The 17,530-nt window shown below is 38.3% G+C and overlaps 1 protein-coding gene across 3 annotated transcripts; it reads right to left on the minus strand.

Annotated features, from left to right (window-relative positions):
• Positions 1-54: 54 nt before the first annotated feature.
• LOC112056495 (vacuolar protein sorting-associated protein 35) lies at positions 55-17,461 on the minus strand. 3 transcript variants are annotated; one of them, XM_052887346.1, is made up of 18 exons: positions 17,396-17,461; positions 16,972-17,052; positions 16,684-16,804; positions 15,867-16,060; positions 14,906-15,034; positions 14,084-14,169; positions 13,585-13,777; positions 12,727-12,855; positions 12,321-12,425; positions 11,733-11,881; positions 10,825-11,044; positions 8,087-8,202; positions 7,136-7,304; positions 5,187-5,284; positions 2,606-2,784; positions 2,179-2,312; positions 1,675-1,848; positions 55-781 (listed from the first exon to the last, which is right to left on the minus strand). In XM_052887346.1, the coding sequence occupies exons 1-18, from the start codon at positions 17,441-17,443 to the stop codon at positions 623-625; spliced, it is 2,484 nt and encodes an 827-aa protein (XP_052743306.1). In that variant the 5' UTR covers positions 17,444-17,461; the 3' UTR covers positions 55-622. The 3 variants fall into 3 exon arrangements, with proteins under 3 accessions (XP_052743306.1, XP_052743311.1, XP_052743307.1); XM_052887351.1 differs by lacking the exon at positions 17,396-17,461 and adding an exon at positions 17,207-17,356; XM_052887347.1 differs by lacking the exon at positions 17,396-17,461 and adding an exon at positions 17,134-17,190.
• Between the last annotated feature and the right edge of the window lie 69 nt (positions 17,462-17,530).

Here is a 17,530-nt window from a genome sequence, read left to right on the forward strand (position 1 = left end):
TAAAAGAAGCTAAAAGTCTAGAAAAGGTCAACTAGACTGAAATAATAAAATACATTTTATAAACAATTTACTATATTTTCAAAGTGATAAAATTTAATACAGCTACATTTCACTATACACTAAACTTAAAGCTAATAACTGGACATTATAATATAACAGATCAGTTATACATAAAGACTTGTAATATAAATTATTACATTATTGAAATACCGTATAAATACGCCCGCATTATTTTGATTTTACAGTAACATGACAGTAATATAAAATATTTAAAATTGTGTTGACAAGGTTTCGACTTTAACTGACAGTAAAAAAGAAATATACATTAGTCAACAGAACATTAATAACTCCATCAATATGATTGCAATTATAATTATTGAACTTTGTTAGAATCCCAGAGAATTCCCCCTTTATTAATTTTGCAAGTATCACAATATTAAAATCTAAATGAATACTGAGAATTCAGTAGAATATAGCTTCAGAATAAAATGAATGTACTCAATAGGATTTGGCGTCAGAATCCGAAAAACCCCTTTAGTAAATTTGCGGGTAGTTACAATATAATATAATGGCGACGAGGATACATTAGAACGAACGAGTTAGATCATCTAGGAAATTCCGCCTATGATAATACCAGTCCTTCATAACCCAAACCCTCAGGGTCTGGACATTCCATTCTATTTTTGAGATGCTGCAGCGTGTTGTGGAAGTGCTTGTTGATCTGTTCCACTTCTTCCGACTGGTCCAAGTTGCCAAGCTCTTCACGTATCTTTTGTATTATCTGGTGAATTGAAAAAGCGATATTAAAAATAGTAGATTTGGCTATTTGACAGTTTTAGAAATAAAACTACTTAGATTTATTTTAAAGATCTTCTAAAAATACTTAAATAATATAAATAAAATTAAAATTTTAATGATTTCTTGAAAGGAATTTCTAATTTCCGTGAACATAGCATCATATTAAAACAAAGAAACGCCATTCCAAAAGTAATCATCAAATTGTGTTTTTCGACCATTGGCATTAATGTTTTGCGACTCTGTAAGGTATATCGGTAACTTTAGTTGTTCTGCGGATATTCTCTTTTCTGATTCGATAATTAACTAATGATCTCTGGGTTCGTTCCAAAACTTGCTAAGTGGATCTGAGCCTTATGAGGAAATGATATTAAATACTTTAGGTACTAGCATGAAAAATGAGGCACTCAAAAGAGGAAATTTATACACAACACAATGTTAGTTGTGGTTAACGACGAATCTAGAATGTCGAGTTGTGTGTTCAGGAAATGTAAAAACTATATACATATATTGTATAATTATATAATGGAATTAAAGAAAAAATTGTGCATGTATCAGTGTTGTAGCTTATTATTGGGGTAATTTTTTGCGGTAATTTTGTAGGGACGTAACTATTCTATCATCACTGTTATTAGGGCTATTTGCTGAAGGCTCTTCAAGGGGATCATCGGCGGATTCAGGAGAGTTCAGCGCTGGAAGAATGTAGGTGATAAACATTCACATCGTCTATTACAGACCTATAGCACATAAGACATTAAAGTAGATTCTCAGCTTCGACAGCATTGGATGAGATGAAGTTTGTAGACTGAATGAGATCAGTCCTGAAGGTGAACTGTGTGACCGTGGTCGTGGTCAGTGTCGATTTCTTCAGCCACTCACCGCTTCAATGAGGTTGGTGGTGAGGCTCGGGTTGCCGCGCTCCCGCAGCAGCGCGTACCGGCCCAGCAGCTCGGCCAGCAGCTGCGCCTGCACGCCGCCGTCCATGCACTGCTGCGCCACTCGCGCCGCCTTCTTCAGACAGTCCAGCGCTCGGGACGCCTCGTTCAGTGGCCACTGGGAGCACAAAATGTCACAAAGGATATTGTAGAAACTGCATTTCACGCGCTCGAATTAGCGGGCGTTCACAAGTGATAACATAATTACTAACTCTCCTCGCCTATCCCATTTAATTACACAAAAAGAAATGTGGACGGCTCGAACGCCACGAGCATACTCAAGCCGACCGCACGACGAGCACCTTATATCGCGAGTCGTTCCCGCCAAGCGATCGCTGCCCCTCTCTAACTCCCCACTCTTCATAGAAACAAGTCGCGCCACCTGACGTCATATCCGTCTCAGACTACTATTTCCTACAATATATAAAATGTTACTGAGCCAACCAACCTGCTTGCCATCCTTAGCCCCTTTCCAGAAGAGATGCGCGCACAGCGCGACGGCGCGGCTCTGGTCGGGCTTCTTCAGCAGCTTGCTCGCCGCCAGCGCGCACTGCGTACGCATCGGCTCGGCGTTCTCCGCACCTACAAACGACATTTAGAATTTTACTATAGAAAACTAGTCGTCGCCTATCTCCCAAGATATTCATTAAAAGAAAAAGGCAATTTGGCTCAAAATTAAATACTTTTGACGAATATTGTGCTCACTTGGGTAAAACTTAATATGATGTTGATCAATTCACCTTCACCTTCGCAAATAATGCATTATTTTAGAACAAACTTGATTATTATACTCGTACAAAGGGCAATAGACACGTTGATATCAAGAGTAGAAATAAAGTCAACAGGCGATCGTCTCGTTGACACTGGTCACTCACCGAAGCAGTTGATCTGTTCGAAGGTGGCGATGATGAGGGTGATGGCGGCCAGCTGTGCCTTGCTGTCGGAGATCTCGTCCTCGTACAGAGAGAACGCCTGCGACAGGTACTCGTAGGCAATTGTTTCGTGGTTCGCGAAGCCGATGTCGCTGATAGCGAGTGCGCCTTGCAGGTACAACCTGGGTAGAAACTTTGCAGTTAGCTAACTACTCAGAAGTGGATTTTAAAAATAAGAAAACCAATGTTGAACAAAGGTTATTTGACAATATTTGACAGGACAACAAATCAAATCACAATGTAAGGTATTCTCTGCTATTCTAGGGTTCTATTTTTGAACCCTAGAATAGCAGAGAATACTTTGAGCAGTACTAGAGGCCTGTGACTTCGGGTGCAGCTTTAAGGGATCCCTTTGATGACGTTACATCAAACACTCACCTTCACTGCTCAAGTTATTCTCCCCGCCTACCCCAAAGTAACCAATAAAGAATTATATAATGATTTATTTATTTTGCTATCATCCGCGAAAATTCGGCGAACCCATGCGACAACGTCACCCAGGTCCGACAAAATACTCTCTACGTACGTTTCACCCCGACACCGGAGCATCCTCAGGAGATGTTGACTCTACAACGTGCAATTGCAAAGTGTCGTTTTCGAACTTTGCTTCGTCTTTTATAGACCAAAAAGTAGGTGGGGCAAGAGGTGGGCGTTGCCAAGATACTCATAATATAAGCGATTTATCTCGCATCGCATTCAAACATTTTTATTAGTGGTGACTTCGATAACTCTATTTGTTCATTTAATAAGGTAATTCCTGACTTATTATGTTTTATTATTTCTAATTGTTCCAAAACGCATAGTCGTAGGCCTTTATTGCAAGTGTGTAAAATGTCATACATATGATTATCTGCCAGCTTATGGCCAGTATCTAGGAGATGCTTTGCAAAATGCGACCTTTGTGGACGGTCATTTCGAACAGCGGACATGTGTTCCTTGTAACGTGTATCAAAATTCCGACCGGTTTGACCAATATATGTTGCATTACATTCAGAACATTGCAATTTATATACTCCCGATTTATGTTGCTTTTCTAGTTTATCTTTACCATTGCAAATATTTTTAAGAGAGTTATTTGTTCTGAAAGCCACATTTATATCATGCTTTCTAAGTGTTTTTGCAATACGTTCCGACACTGGACCAAAGTATGTTAGACTAGCTTTAAATTTTTTAAATCTTGTCATCCATGGCAACATAAATTAGCAGCTTTCCATAGTTATGTTCATAGACTGATGTCCATTCCTCTAACTAGGGATCAGTATAACAAGGAATTAAATATAATATATCGCATGGCCATTTCGAATGGATACAACCCGAATATTGTGAATAGAATAATCAATAAGAAACAATTGGTGTTGATTAGAAAAGAACTTTATGGAATTCCATTAGAAAAACCTAAAAAATTTAAAGCTAGTCTAACATACTTTGGTCCAGTGTCGGAACGTATTGCAAAAACACTTAGAAAGCATGATATAAATGTGGCTTTCAGAACAAATAACTCTCTTAAAAATATTTGCAATGGTAAAGATAAACTAGAAAAGCAACATAAATCGGGAGTATATAAATTGCAATGTTCTGAATGTAATGCAACATATATTGGTCAAACCGGTCGGAATTTTGATACACGTTACAAGGAACACATGTCCGCTGTTCGAAATGACCGTCCACAAAGGTCGCATTTTGCAAAGCATCTCCTAGATACTGGCCATAAGCTGGCAGATAATCATATGTATGACATTTTACACACTTGCAATAAAGGCCTACGACTATGCGTTTTGGAACAATTAGAAATAATAAAACATAATAAGTCAGGAATTACCTTATTAAATGAACAAATAGAGTTATCGAAGTCACCACTAATAAAAATGTTTGAATGCGATGCGAGATAAATCGCTTATATTATGAGTATCTTGGCAACGCCCACCTCTTGCCCCACCTACTTTTTGGTCTATAAAAGACGAAGCAAAGTTCGAAAACGACACTTTGCAATTGCACGTTGTAGAGTCAACATCTCCTGAGGATGCTCCGGTGTCGGGGTGAAACGTACGTAGAGAGTATTTTGTCGGACCTGGGTGACGTTGTCGCATGGGTTCGCCGAATTTTCGCGGATGATAGCAAAATAAATAAATCATTATATAATCATGATGAACTTCCGCAAAGTAACGCCTGCTTCTATCCAAATAAAGAATTACACAACAAGAAATGTAGACGGCTCAAACGCCACGAGAATATTGAAGTACGGCGAGCGCCTTAGATTTGAATGTTCCATATTAGAACGCGTATCCAAAGCTGGTCTAGTAGGATCCTACCAAATTTTGCTTGGCAGTGGAAACAGGACCAGTAAAGGTGACATTTTATAGGTCCCTTAAATCTAGTAGCCATGTCACTAGTACAGCGACCAGATTAAAATTATACTACCACAAACTGGACTTGGCACCCAAACAGTTAACCATGGAACCCTAAGGTATTCTTAGTATGAGACTTTTAAATGAAACTAAGTATGAGACTTTTAAATGACTCGTACCTCAAAGGCAGCTCTGCCAGTTCAGCTTTCACCAACATTGTGATGGTCTGGTGGCAAAATTGGAAGATCTTCTGGCATTTCTTCTCCCACATCTCGTCCTGGAATAACATCTGTGTTTTAGGATAAAACGAGACAAGAATATTCTGAAAAATTAGGTGTGACTAACCTTAATGTCTATGTCACAAGTGTTGATTTTGTGTATTTCTACATAACCTCAGTCCTCATACCACTCTGTTCTGTTTCTGTCTGTTCCTGTTCTGTAAAAGTCGAAACAGCAACAGACAGAAAGACCATATTTTGAAGAAATAGGTCCCCAACTGTAGCTAACTTAATGTGTCACCCGAAAGTGAATTGGCTCGCAAATGCTGTCGGTCTCTAAGGTCCCTAAGCCGAGTTCAGTCTCAGAGGATACATCCTTTATTGTTGTTCTATGCCCCCACGTTCTTCTTAATCTAGCCTATCATCTCTACTATGGCAGAGCCTCTCAACCGCTGATGTTGTGCTGAGGCTGCTAGTGTTTAAAAAAAATTTGTAACTGATTTATGATTCATGTTTTTCTGCTGTGATTGTTGGTATTTCCAAAAATAAAAATTTTAATAACAAAAAATTCAACCGACTTCCAAGTCAAAAAATTACTTTAACTAAAAAGCAAAAAATAACATCCTACCTATGTGCTACCTTCTGATCAGTTTGAAGGCGGTGCCAAGCCAGTGATGTTTTAATTAAACACGTTTTAACTACAAAATTTATGTGGTTCTTTCAGAAACAGCTTTAATTAAAACACGACACTGGCTTGGCACCGCCTTCAAACTGATCAGAAGGTAGCACATAGGTAGGATGTTATTTTTTGCTTTTTAGTTAAAGTAATTTTTTGACTTGGAAGTCGGTTGAATTTTTTGTTATTAAAATTTTTATTTTTTTATTTTTAGTGTTAGCACACCTACTGCGTGTGTACAGTCACAACCTATCTAAGTGGAAAGTTCTTATTAATGCAAAATTATCAAGTCCAAACACAAGATAGCTACTGTGAACCGTCGAGGAGTTCTCTTCACTGTGCTTCGTCTTCATCACCAGACCCTTAATACAGTCACAATCCATCTAGGTGGAAAGTTCTTATCAATACAAATTTATCAAGTCCAAACACAAAGTAGCTACTGTGAACCGTTGAGGAGTTCTCTTCACTGTCCCTCGTCTTCATCATCAGACCCTTAATACAGTCACAATCCATCTAGGTGGAAAGTTCTCATCAACACAAATTTATCAAGTCCAAACACAAGGTAGCTACTGTGAACCGTCGAGGAGTTCTCTTCACTGTCCCTCGTCTTCATCACCAGATCCTTAATACAGTCACAACCCATATAGGTGGAAAGTACTCATCAATACCAATTAATCAAGCCCAAACAAAAGGTGACTGCTGTAAATCGTTGACGAGTTCCATCGTCTGTGTTTCGGCTCCATCATCAGACCAACTCCAAACCTTCATAAAATTGTAGTGGTTTAAAATATGTTATGGAAACACTAACAAACGCACTAGCCGTCCCTACAACTTTCGAAAGTTCCCCTCAATTTCTCCAGGATGCCATCATCAGATCCTGACATGAAAAAAATGGGACCACCCTGGAAGTAAACCCTTCAAAACAAAAAAAGAATTTTCAAAATCGGTCCATAATTGACGAAATTATCGCTGGACATACATAAAAAAAAAAAAAAAAAAAAAAAACATACATACAGCCGAACGTAGAACCTCCTCCTTTTTGGAAGTCGGTTAAAAATATATGTTGCTGCCGATTGCAGTCCACTGGAGTAGTCTGCTGCAAATATACAATCAGAAAGTCAAAAGGAAGGCAGTGCCTTGTATGTAAACAATAAATGCTCTATGTTAGATTCTGCTGATCCGTAGACTCTGGCTTGTGTGATTTGTCCGGATGGTGGATGAGCCTGAACAGTACCTGCTCCCGGAGCTCCTTGTAGGTGAAGGCGAGCCGGTACGCGTGGAACACGATGGGCGGGAACGTGTGCTGGATGCGCCGCGCGCCGCCGCCCTGCAGCGCCTTGCGCGCCGCGCTCAGGATCAGGTACTGCTGATCGGCAGACTCCGACTTGAAGTGGTGGATGAGCCTGTCACACAAAAAAGATCATCTGTAGCTTATCAAATTCGTTCGTAACACTCCGGATGGTCCTCCCGTCGCCCGCGTATCATGGTAGTCATCCACGAACTTGCCAAGCTAGAAGCTAAATTACATTCTCACGTTAGGTCATAAAACACGATGACCTTGAACTCTATACTGACTTTATTAATATGATTGTGTAGATAGCCAGACAATTATTATTTGATAAGGCCACAGAAAACATATTATGTACAAATAAGGCCTGAGTTTCGGCAAATAGAAATAGGGGTGATGACTATGTTTGAATGAATTGATTTTTATGATACATTCGAGTAAATAAGATCAATTTAAACTAATTTATACATAAAAAGCAAAGATTGTCTAGATATTTGCAAAATAAATAAGATTATAGAATTTCAAAATCTAAAAACAATCATTTATCGTAATTAGATGAAAATGTATACAGCTTTAGCTTCCTTATATTAAATGTGACATTTTTCAATAAATGAACTATAAACATAAAGGCACAAATAATAAAGATATTAGTTTGACCACCCATACAAACGATCATTACGGACCTACAGTGTCATTAAATTTGACCCTTTAAATCCCTGTAGCTCCGAAAGTAATGATCGCAGATACCCTGTTTCTTTTACAAAATTGCTTTACTATTATTGTCGCTCTCTTTCGTCCTAACGCAACGAATGGCGCATATTAGGCTTCTAGAAACGTTTACATGAATAAGTATTGTTTAATTGTGATAGTTTGATGTTATTACCACGCATCACTTACCGTGCCAGCAAGCCCTGTTCTTCCATGAACTCTTCAGCGTCAGGCTCCGTGTAGAACGGGTCGTTGGTAGGTTGCTCGCGGACTAACACGTCCAACATTGAGAGTACAGCTTCCACCTAAGAGAATATAATAGTACTGTAGCTTGGCAAGTTTGTTGATGACACTCCCATGATATACGGGTGACGGGGCAGGACAGAGGCAGAGGCTGGAAGTGGGGTGCATGTTGTGGTTTGCAGTTATGGGTTTATCTGTCACCCGCCTCCCGGCCCCCGCGGACTCTCGAGAGTGTTACGAACGAATTTGCCAAGCTATAGCCGACGCCCTGCGGTTTCGCACGCGTAGTTCCCGTGCCCGTGAGAATATGGAGAGAATAAAATACACTAGAAACCGTTGGTGGACCACCAGGTGGACTGACGACATCAAGCGAGTCGCAGGTATTCGCTGGATGCAGGTGGCTCAGGATCGTGATGTTTGGAAGTCCTTACAAAAGGCCATCGGCTGATATTATTAATCTATACTTCTATACTAATATTATAAAGAGGTAAAGTTTGTAAGTTTGTAAGTTTGTCACATTTTTAAAATGGGGTAATCTTCGGAACTACTGGTCCGATTTTAAAAATTCTTTCACCAGTAGAATGCTACATTATCGGGGAGTGCTATAGGCTATATTTTATATTGGTATCATATTTATTAACCGAGTTATCACAGTTTTTGTCATACAGGTCGGACTGAAAATCCTCTTAAACAGACTTATTCGCATGCGCTGCCTTAACTATTGTGTAAAATTGAAATTAATGTATGGATACTTTATGTATCTTTAAAAGTTCTACAAAAAAGTCCGCGACACCATATATCTATCTTCTATATATTAGCAGATATAGTACCTTTTGTGTTTTAAAAATTATTAATTTTATATAGTTAGGTTTACGTCATTATTTATATAACTAAACTTTAATCCTTATTAAAATAAATTATTTAATAATCACAAGGATATTATGGAGATAAGATTTGCCCTTTACAGTATGTTAATTACTTAAATAGTTTCGGAGATAATACAAAATTTCTAAAAGACGCAGAAATTCCGCTATATGACGCCCGGCGCTTTCATTTACGTAGTTCCCGTTCCCGTGTGAATATGGAGATCAAACATAGCCTATGACACTCGCAAATAACGTAGCTTTCTATTGGTAAAACAATTTTCCAAATCGGTCCAGTAAATCCAGAGATTACCTCCTACAACCTCACGAACTTTACCTCTTTATATTATTAGCATATTTCTCTTAGTCATACCACCACTCTCGAAGGACTGGACCGATTTTGCTATGGGTAGGAGTAAGATAGAGAAGTTACAGGGTAGGGTGGGGTACGGGTAGGGAAGCGTAGGGGTAGTGTAGGGGTAGGGTAGGTTTAGGGCCGGGTTTAGGGTAGTGGTAGGGTAGAGGTACGGGTAGGATAGGCGTGAGATAGGGGTACGGGTGGGATAGGGGTAGGAAAAGGATAGGGTATGGGGAGGGTAGGGGTAGGATGGGGGGTAAGGGTAGGATGGGGGTAGGGTGTAGGTAAGGTAGGGGTAGGGTAGGAGTAGGTTTGGAGTAGGGTAGGGGTAGGCTGGGGGTAGGGGTAGAGTAGGGTAGGGGTAGGGTAGATGTAGGGGTTGGGTAGGGTTGGGGTAGTGGTAGGGTAGAGGTAGGGTAGGGTAGGGGTAGTAGAAAAGTTGACATCGAAATTTACGCGGACGAAGTCGCGGGCGTCCGCTAGTTATGTATAAAATTTGACATTGTTATGATTATAATTTGTTTTTTTTATTATTAATTAGCGGACGCTCGCGACTTCGTCCGCGTGGAATTCAGTTTTTCACAAATTACGCGGGAACCATGGATTTTTCCGGTATGAAAAGTAGCCTATGTGTTAATCTAGAGTAAAATCTATTTACATTCAAAATTTCAGCCTAATCGCTTCAGTAACCGCAATGTAAAAGGAACAAACATACTTACACACTAACAAACTTTCGGTTTTATAATATTAGTGTGAATATTATTATTTGAAATAAGTCCCTTCACAGATTGTAATTTTTAATATTTTTATTTAATTTTTATTGTAATTATTTGTTATTGAATTGATTTTTTTTTGTTTTGTCAATAATTTTGTATTTGTAATATAAATTGTTGTATGCCAGAAATGGCTGAATACAGTTTATTGTAAGTGTTCCCAGCAAATAAAAAATAGAATGAGGATGATGACTAGGTTTGAATATATTGATTTTTATGATACATTCAGGTAAATAAGGTCAATGTTAACTAATTTATACATAAAAAGCAAAGATTGTCTGGATATTTGCAAAATAAATAAGATTATAAAATTTCAAAATCTATTAAATTTTTTAGCTTCCTTACATTAAATGTGACATTTTTCAATAAATGAACTACAAACATAAACGCACAAATAACAAAGATATTAGTAATTTTGTTTGAACGCCCATACAAACCTAACGATCAACGAGCCAACGACGTCACTAAATCGTACCATTTTGTATGGAGCGTTTTTTTCAGGGATCCGCGGCAGCTCCGCAAATCTGACCCTTTAAATCCCTGTAGCTCCGAAAGTAATAATCGCAGATACCCTGTTACTTTTACAAAATTGCTTTTCTATTAGTATACTCTTAATTTATATACAATTTAAAAAACTGTCATCATCCCTATTGATATGATGATGATGATGATGAAGTTTGACATACTCACATCCTCGGGTGTGGACACCGTAGTGTCGCTGTCCAAGATGTCGTTGACCAAGTGCACGGCTATCATCATCCGCCCGGGCTGGTCGAGGCGGCTGATGAGCGGCGCGTAGTTCTGCAGCTTGATCAGCGTGAGGATGTTCTTGTAGTGGTCTGCGGGCAACTTGAGGATCTTCATCAGCTCTTTGAACACCGGTGTGTTGTGCTCCAAGTGGGGTTTGCCGCTGTTTGGGGAAATAAAGGGGCATTAGTTAACGTATTGTTAGATAATGTTACAAGTTTCTAGAGGGGAGGTATCAGTATTGGTATAAATAAGAGGCTATATGATGACTTCAGCTCAGTTGTTTGTTAGGCAGCGTAGACACCGTCACGCTGCCAGTCGCATTAGTGATTGTGTGCAATAATGTTTTGTGTTGTAATTACTGTTTATCATAAGTTGTTTAGTGTGGGCATGTCGGGTAGAAAAGGTGAGTATTGATGCATTCTAAAGGGATGCCTTAAACCTACTCCCAAGGTCACAAGTCCTGGGACCTGCTTGAGGTGTTTCCTCTACCACAAGATAGATGCTACCCGTCACGTCACAATAGTCTACACATTGGTTCTCAGACTAAATACATAAGGACTAGTATCGCACCCAAATTCACGAACAAAATTTTCTGCCATTTTCTAAGGAAAACGAGCTTAGATTTCATACATATCTTATACTAAACTAGCAGTTTTTGTTCGTTTTTACACCATTTAACTACACAAGAACCGTTTTTAACCGACGGACACGATTGTAAACTATGAAATATCGATTCTATAAAGACAGTGTTTATAATCGCATAAGATCGTTGATCATATACAGAAAAATAATGCCTTGCGAGGCAGATCTTTATCTAATTAGTCTGAGCATTGGTTACATAATATTACCTGCTCTGATGTATATCGGCACAGATCCTGTCAGTGTGGGCGAGGACCCTGTCCACGTAGGTCAGCTTGTCAGGGTGGCAGCGCTGCGCCAGCTTCAGCAGCGCCAACTGTAGCGCCAACATGTCCTCCGGGGGCATGTCTGTGCGAGTCTGTTGAACATTATAATAATTATTAACCGACTTCCAAAAAGGAGGAGGCTTCGTTCGGCTGCATGTATGTATGTTTTTTTTATGTATGTCCAGCGATAATTTCGTCATTTATGGGCCGATTTTGAAGTTAACATATAAAAAAACCAACAAACAAACCAATCATAAGTCTTCAAAAAATATCGTATAACTTAAGCAGTATGGTCAACAATCATAGCTTGTCACCCTTGTGTATAAAATAAAGATGAATTAAAAATGTCTTAAAACGTTGTAGCAAACTTTTATTGATAAAGTAATGATTTAATTATGAAAGTAGAATTAATAAGACTTTTATAAATTAATTTGCCGGATGGTTAGGATAGGCCTGGGCCGGTAACGGGCATTCCTGTTTTTGTTATGAACTATTTCAGTAGTAAGTTTAGTAGTTAACAGAGAAACCTACTTGCGTGATAGCAGCCACCTGGTCGGAGAACACTTCAAATAACTGCACCTCCTGCTCTTTGCCGTCTTCCAATACCACACTGAGATTAACATTGCCTTCGTTTCTCTGAAACGAAAATAAGAATATTCCTTTCGAATCCACACACAGTAGGTATCAAAACATGTATCAAAGAAAAGGTTCACAACACCTGACAATATGACAAAACATGTATTAAATAAAAGTGACTGACACTATTTGAAAGCATGTATTTAATTAAAGGTTCACCACATCTGTCCCTATGTCTAAGCGTGTTTTAAAATAAACCTTTACATCAACACACAAATGTAACTATTTTTAAGCATGTATATCAAAGGTTTACCACACCTAACACTATATAAGCTTGTATTAAAGAAAAAGTTGACCACACCTGACTGTACGCTGCGAGCCGCTCAATCAAGGCTATTATGATGTTCTTGATGTTTACACCCGGCTGCAACTCCGCACAGGACTTCAGGAACGGCTGCAGATTCGCCAGGTGGAACTCATCAGGAAATACCTGGCACAATAAAAGGGTAGTTGAAGCATTAAAAAAAAACTTTTCCTACTTGAAGCGGAATATATATTGGCAAATGCCTATGGGGCTAAATAGGAGTTAAAGGTATAACATAACTGTGTAATTTTTCAATTAGGGTTTTCCGTTAATATTTTAATTTTTTCTTTTTACTTATAGAAATAATTTAACAATTATTATTATGCTATTCTCACGCCAAACTGTACAAGCAGTTTGTTGGCGAGTTGATGCTCATTATCCTTATTACAACGCTCATTAATTATTGTGACAATCAAAAAGTATTACAAGTTTCTCGATTACAGGTTGTATTAACATTCATTATTTATGTTATTGTGGAGGAGAGGTATCAGTTTCGGTATAAATAAAAGGGTATTTGATGACTTGAGCAGTTGAGCTTAGTTGTTTGCTAGGAAGCGTAGACACCGTCACGCTGCCAGTCGCATGATTTTGTGGAAAAATGTTTTGTGTTTTAATTATTGTTTATCATAAGTTGTTTAGTGTGGGCATGTCGGGTGGGGAAGGTGAGTATTAATGCATTCTAAAGGGATTCCTTAAACCTACTCCCAAGGTCACAAGTCCTGGGACCTGCTCGAGATGTTTCCTCTACCTAAAAGCTGATAAAGCTAGGGGTACGCCAAGGCTGTATTGTTATTGTTCATTTTAGTTTTGTAGTATGTACTTCATAAGGTAATTGGTACTCTTCCTCTAGCTTACCTGTATAATACACTCCATGAGATACTCCTGGGCGATGGCGTCCCTGCAGCTGACCACCTGCTCCAGTATCCCCGGCAGCACCAGGCGTCGGTAGTCCTGCTCGCCCACCGACTCCAGCTGCGACAGCCGCACCAGGTTGGTGCCCACCAGGATGCGAAGTTCCGACCTCTCACGTTCACGGCGCTCTTTGTCTCTGTACACAAAACATTAATAGTTGTTATTTAGTGCCTTATTAGTGCGTTGAGTTGCGTCGTCGACGCATTGTATGACATCGCTGTGTCGCATTAATTACTACTTGCTACTATCACTAATACTAATGCCACTTTACGTAAAATTTAAATAATAATTATATGTATCATCGAAAACACAATGTGGATGAGCAAAAATGGATGCAAAAACGAAAATACTAATAATTTTCAATGGGTAAAATTTTAAAATTAGTTTTACTACTGTTCGTTCGCTGTAGCATGGTGTGGGTGACATTTTGAAAATACAATACCTTGAATGACCTTGATGCTGCATCCTGACCCACAGTTTATTCATCTCAGCAAAGTTCATCAGAACAAAGTCTATTGCATCACGAACCTTGAACAGAAAATGTTTCTTCATTTATGTTTATAGGCACAGTTTAAAATGCATAAATTGTAAACACAACATCGTAGATGATCAAAAAAACTAAAATACAATGAAAAACCATATTGAGGTTCATCTATTGAATTGTACACAGAAATACATAATAATTAATAGGCAAGTAACCAGCTTGCTACTACCTAAAGCCTAGTTTGGACTATTTTTGCATTTTAGTTGAGTAGCATACTAAACTACTTGCTACTGCCCAAATCGTTTGCACTGTTTGAGTACAATTCACAAGTGAGTGGTGGCTTGCAAGATGAACAACCTACAACGCAATAAAGTAAATAAACTGATTAATCTAAGTAGGCCGATTGTTTGTTACGATATTCTGTGGACTTAACATTCCATAAACACACCAACATTTCATAGTTGTTTTTCCGTTTCACCGAAATGAGATTTTATGTTTTACGAGTAACTAACAAACTTAACTAATTAGCTAATAGGTTCAGACTTGTATAGCCCGTGATTGTGGATGCATGGTAGGGGGCACTACTCGCCCGTTAAAATAGATAGTAATATGGATTGACTCTACTAAACTATTTACCAACCTAGTCTACTAAAATTTTGGTGTTTGGATACGTTCAGCAGCTAAATTTTACTTGACTAAACTGCTAAAGTAGTCCAAACAAGCCTTAAGGCCGCTACTTAATACACACAATAATAAAATGTTTAATGAATAGAAACTCACAGTGCCTTCATTTTCGTTCTGTGCCTCAGTAGTATCGGGCAGTACATTCCTGGTGCACTGCAGCAGGTAGTTCCTCAGAAACAAACCACGCAGCGGATGCTGCACTCCCCTGCACATCTCTACTAAATCCTGTACAGACCACAGATATAACATAACTTCTGTTCATAAAACATTTTTCCCAATGAAAGAACTTTGTCCAACACTAAATATCTAGTGAACAATGTCAGTCTCACACAATGAACAAATAATAGTTTAGCACTTGACTGCAATGTCACATGTTTCTTAATGATGATGCAGATGATGGTGAAAACTCTTGCCTTATACTAATTGCTATAAAATTTTAAATGTGTCCTGTGGATAACAAATATGTAAGGGTGCAGATTATTGCAATGCCTGGTGATCTCTATGTAAAGTCCTTAACCCTACATCTGTTGGTCACAAGTCCTGGACTCTGTTGCTCAGAGATTTTCTCTCTGCTACAAGATGGACCCGGACGGTTATTTAATTGCTAAGATGTCTCTCTCTCTCTCTCTAAATGAGGAACTTCAAGTCTGAAATAAATGTTGTAGAACACATAGAAAGACTTTGATTACTAAGATTCCATACTTCAAAAGGAAAAAATGGAACCTTTATTTCCTAATTCTTACCCTTAACCTACACTTGTATGGGTATCAAAATTTATAGCACACTTTCCATGGATGCACTTTTTTTTGAAGCAGACCCGATGAATCCCACCATAGGGAAAATTGTTAGGTTCACTAGGATACAGGAAGATTTGAGGGGGGGAACACTGTCACAACACAGGGGAATAATTCGGTGGAATGGTCCCTAGATGGGCCTGATCACCTGTCTGACTTAATATTATATGAATACAGGACTTCTTCCACTCTTTCTTTTTTATTAAAAAATATGGAACCTTGAAAAGTTAGTATAAACAAAAAAAAAAACAATTTACACACACCTTCAACAAATCCCTCCGCAAGATAGAATTAGTCTTGATGTACACTAATCCAACAGTGATGAGTAGGTACAGCCTCGGCACAATGTTACCAGCATATTGCACCAGCTCATACAAGTCGGCCACTTTGCGGCCCTTCTGGAACTCTTCTAGTAGGTACAGTTCTAAGTGACGCAGCTCATCTGTGATTGCCATGTCTGGTGACTGTTTTAAGGATTTTTATTCTCTACTTTCCATGAAATATTCTAGGAGATTTATGTTTATACTAGTGGTAACCCACAGATTCACCTGTGTAATTCCCTAAATATAGCCTATGTTACTCATTATAACATCTACATGCCAGTGCCATAGTCCCATCTAACGTGGTCCAGCTATTTTAAAAAGATTTACAACTAAAGGTAAAACTGTTGGTCTCTCTACAGCATTTTAATTTGTATTACTACTTTTATTTAGAAAACATTTAGACTATATGTACTCAATAAATTTTTCACAGTTCCCTTATAAATCATATGTTCACATATATATTCATGTTTTCTGCAAATAAGGAGATTTTCTTGCACATAATAAATGTTGGGCAGTTGTATTTTATTTATATAAAATATACTCTCATCCCTGTGATCCCTTGATCCCTGTTGCAGGGATTCGCTGGTTGCAGGCAGCTCAGGTTTGTTATGTTCACAAGACCCTACAAAAGGTCTATGTCCTACAGTGGATGTCCATCAGCTGAGATGATAATGATGATGATGATGATATTCTCATGTACATCTTTTAACTTACAACAATGATTTCACTTATGTAAATATTTGTTTAGAAAGGATACAAAGCTCATAGTAGCTCTTGGGTGACAAGAGCGAAGTTCTAAGTTCCCCGAGCATAGTTGAAGCATGCTTCAAGGCATCCATCAGTTTGGATTTGTCCAGGCATCTTTTCATTTGAAATGCCTGCAAAAAATAATATACAATCATGTTCACAACTCCACCAATACTCCAGCAGTACTCAACAATAGAATATTTAATAACATAATTCCGTTTATGTACGAAATACATGGGATACACCCACTTTATGCTGTAGTAATGCAATATATAAACAAACTGGTTTAATTATTTACCTGGACTTTTACAATGTTTAGTGCTTCATCTAGAAGCTTCTCCTGCTCTTCTACGGGCGACGCCTGGTTCGTCATCTGGGCCTGATCACAAAACAATCAAATTAAAACGTAACATCGCAAATTTTAATCACTTATCACCAAGCTATTTATTCGAGCACTAACATTCGACCAGATATATAAAAACGGGTGATCTATACCCTCCATATGTGTGGATTGACGTGTTATTTATACGTACCGAACTCAGTTTCGCAAATTTACTTGCTGATTAAGATGTTTTTGCAGAAAATCTCCTTGAATGGGTATATTTTGTTGATCTTTCTAGGTTTTTACTTTTTTAATGAAATTGACTTTAATTTTTTGGGGTTGCTGACCCTAATAAACCTAATTAATTTGACGGACATATTACTAAAAACTACAAACTTACCTGGATGTATGATTTAGAAGGATATAAGGAGGCTTGAGATAAATACATGAGTTAAGATATTTTTGTTCAACCTATTTCACTTTAATTGACTCTTTTAAAATGTTATTTATTCAATATTAGAGGCTAATAAAAATA

This window comes from Bicyclus anynana, chromosome 2 (assembly GCF_947172395.1).
Source record: "Bicyclus anynana chromosome 2, ilBicAnyn1.1, whole genome shotgun sequence".
In the NCBI taxonomy this organism is placed as follows: Eukaryota; Metazoa; Arthropoda; class Insecta; order Lepidoptera; family Nymphalidae; genus Bicyclus; species Bicyclus anynana.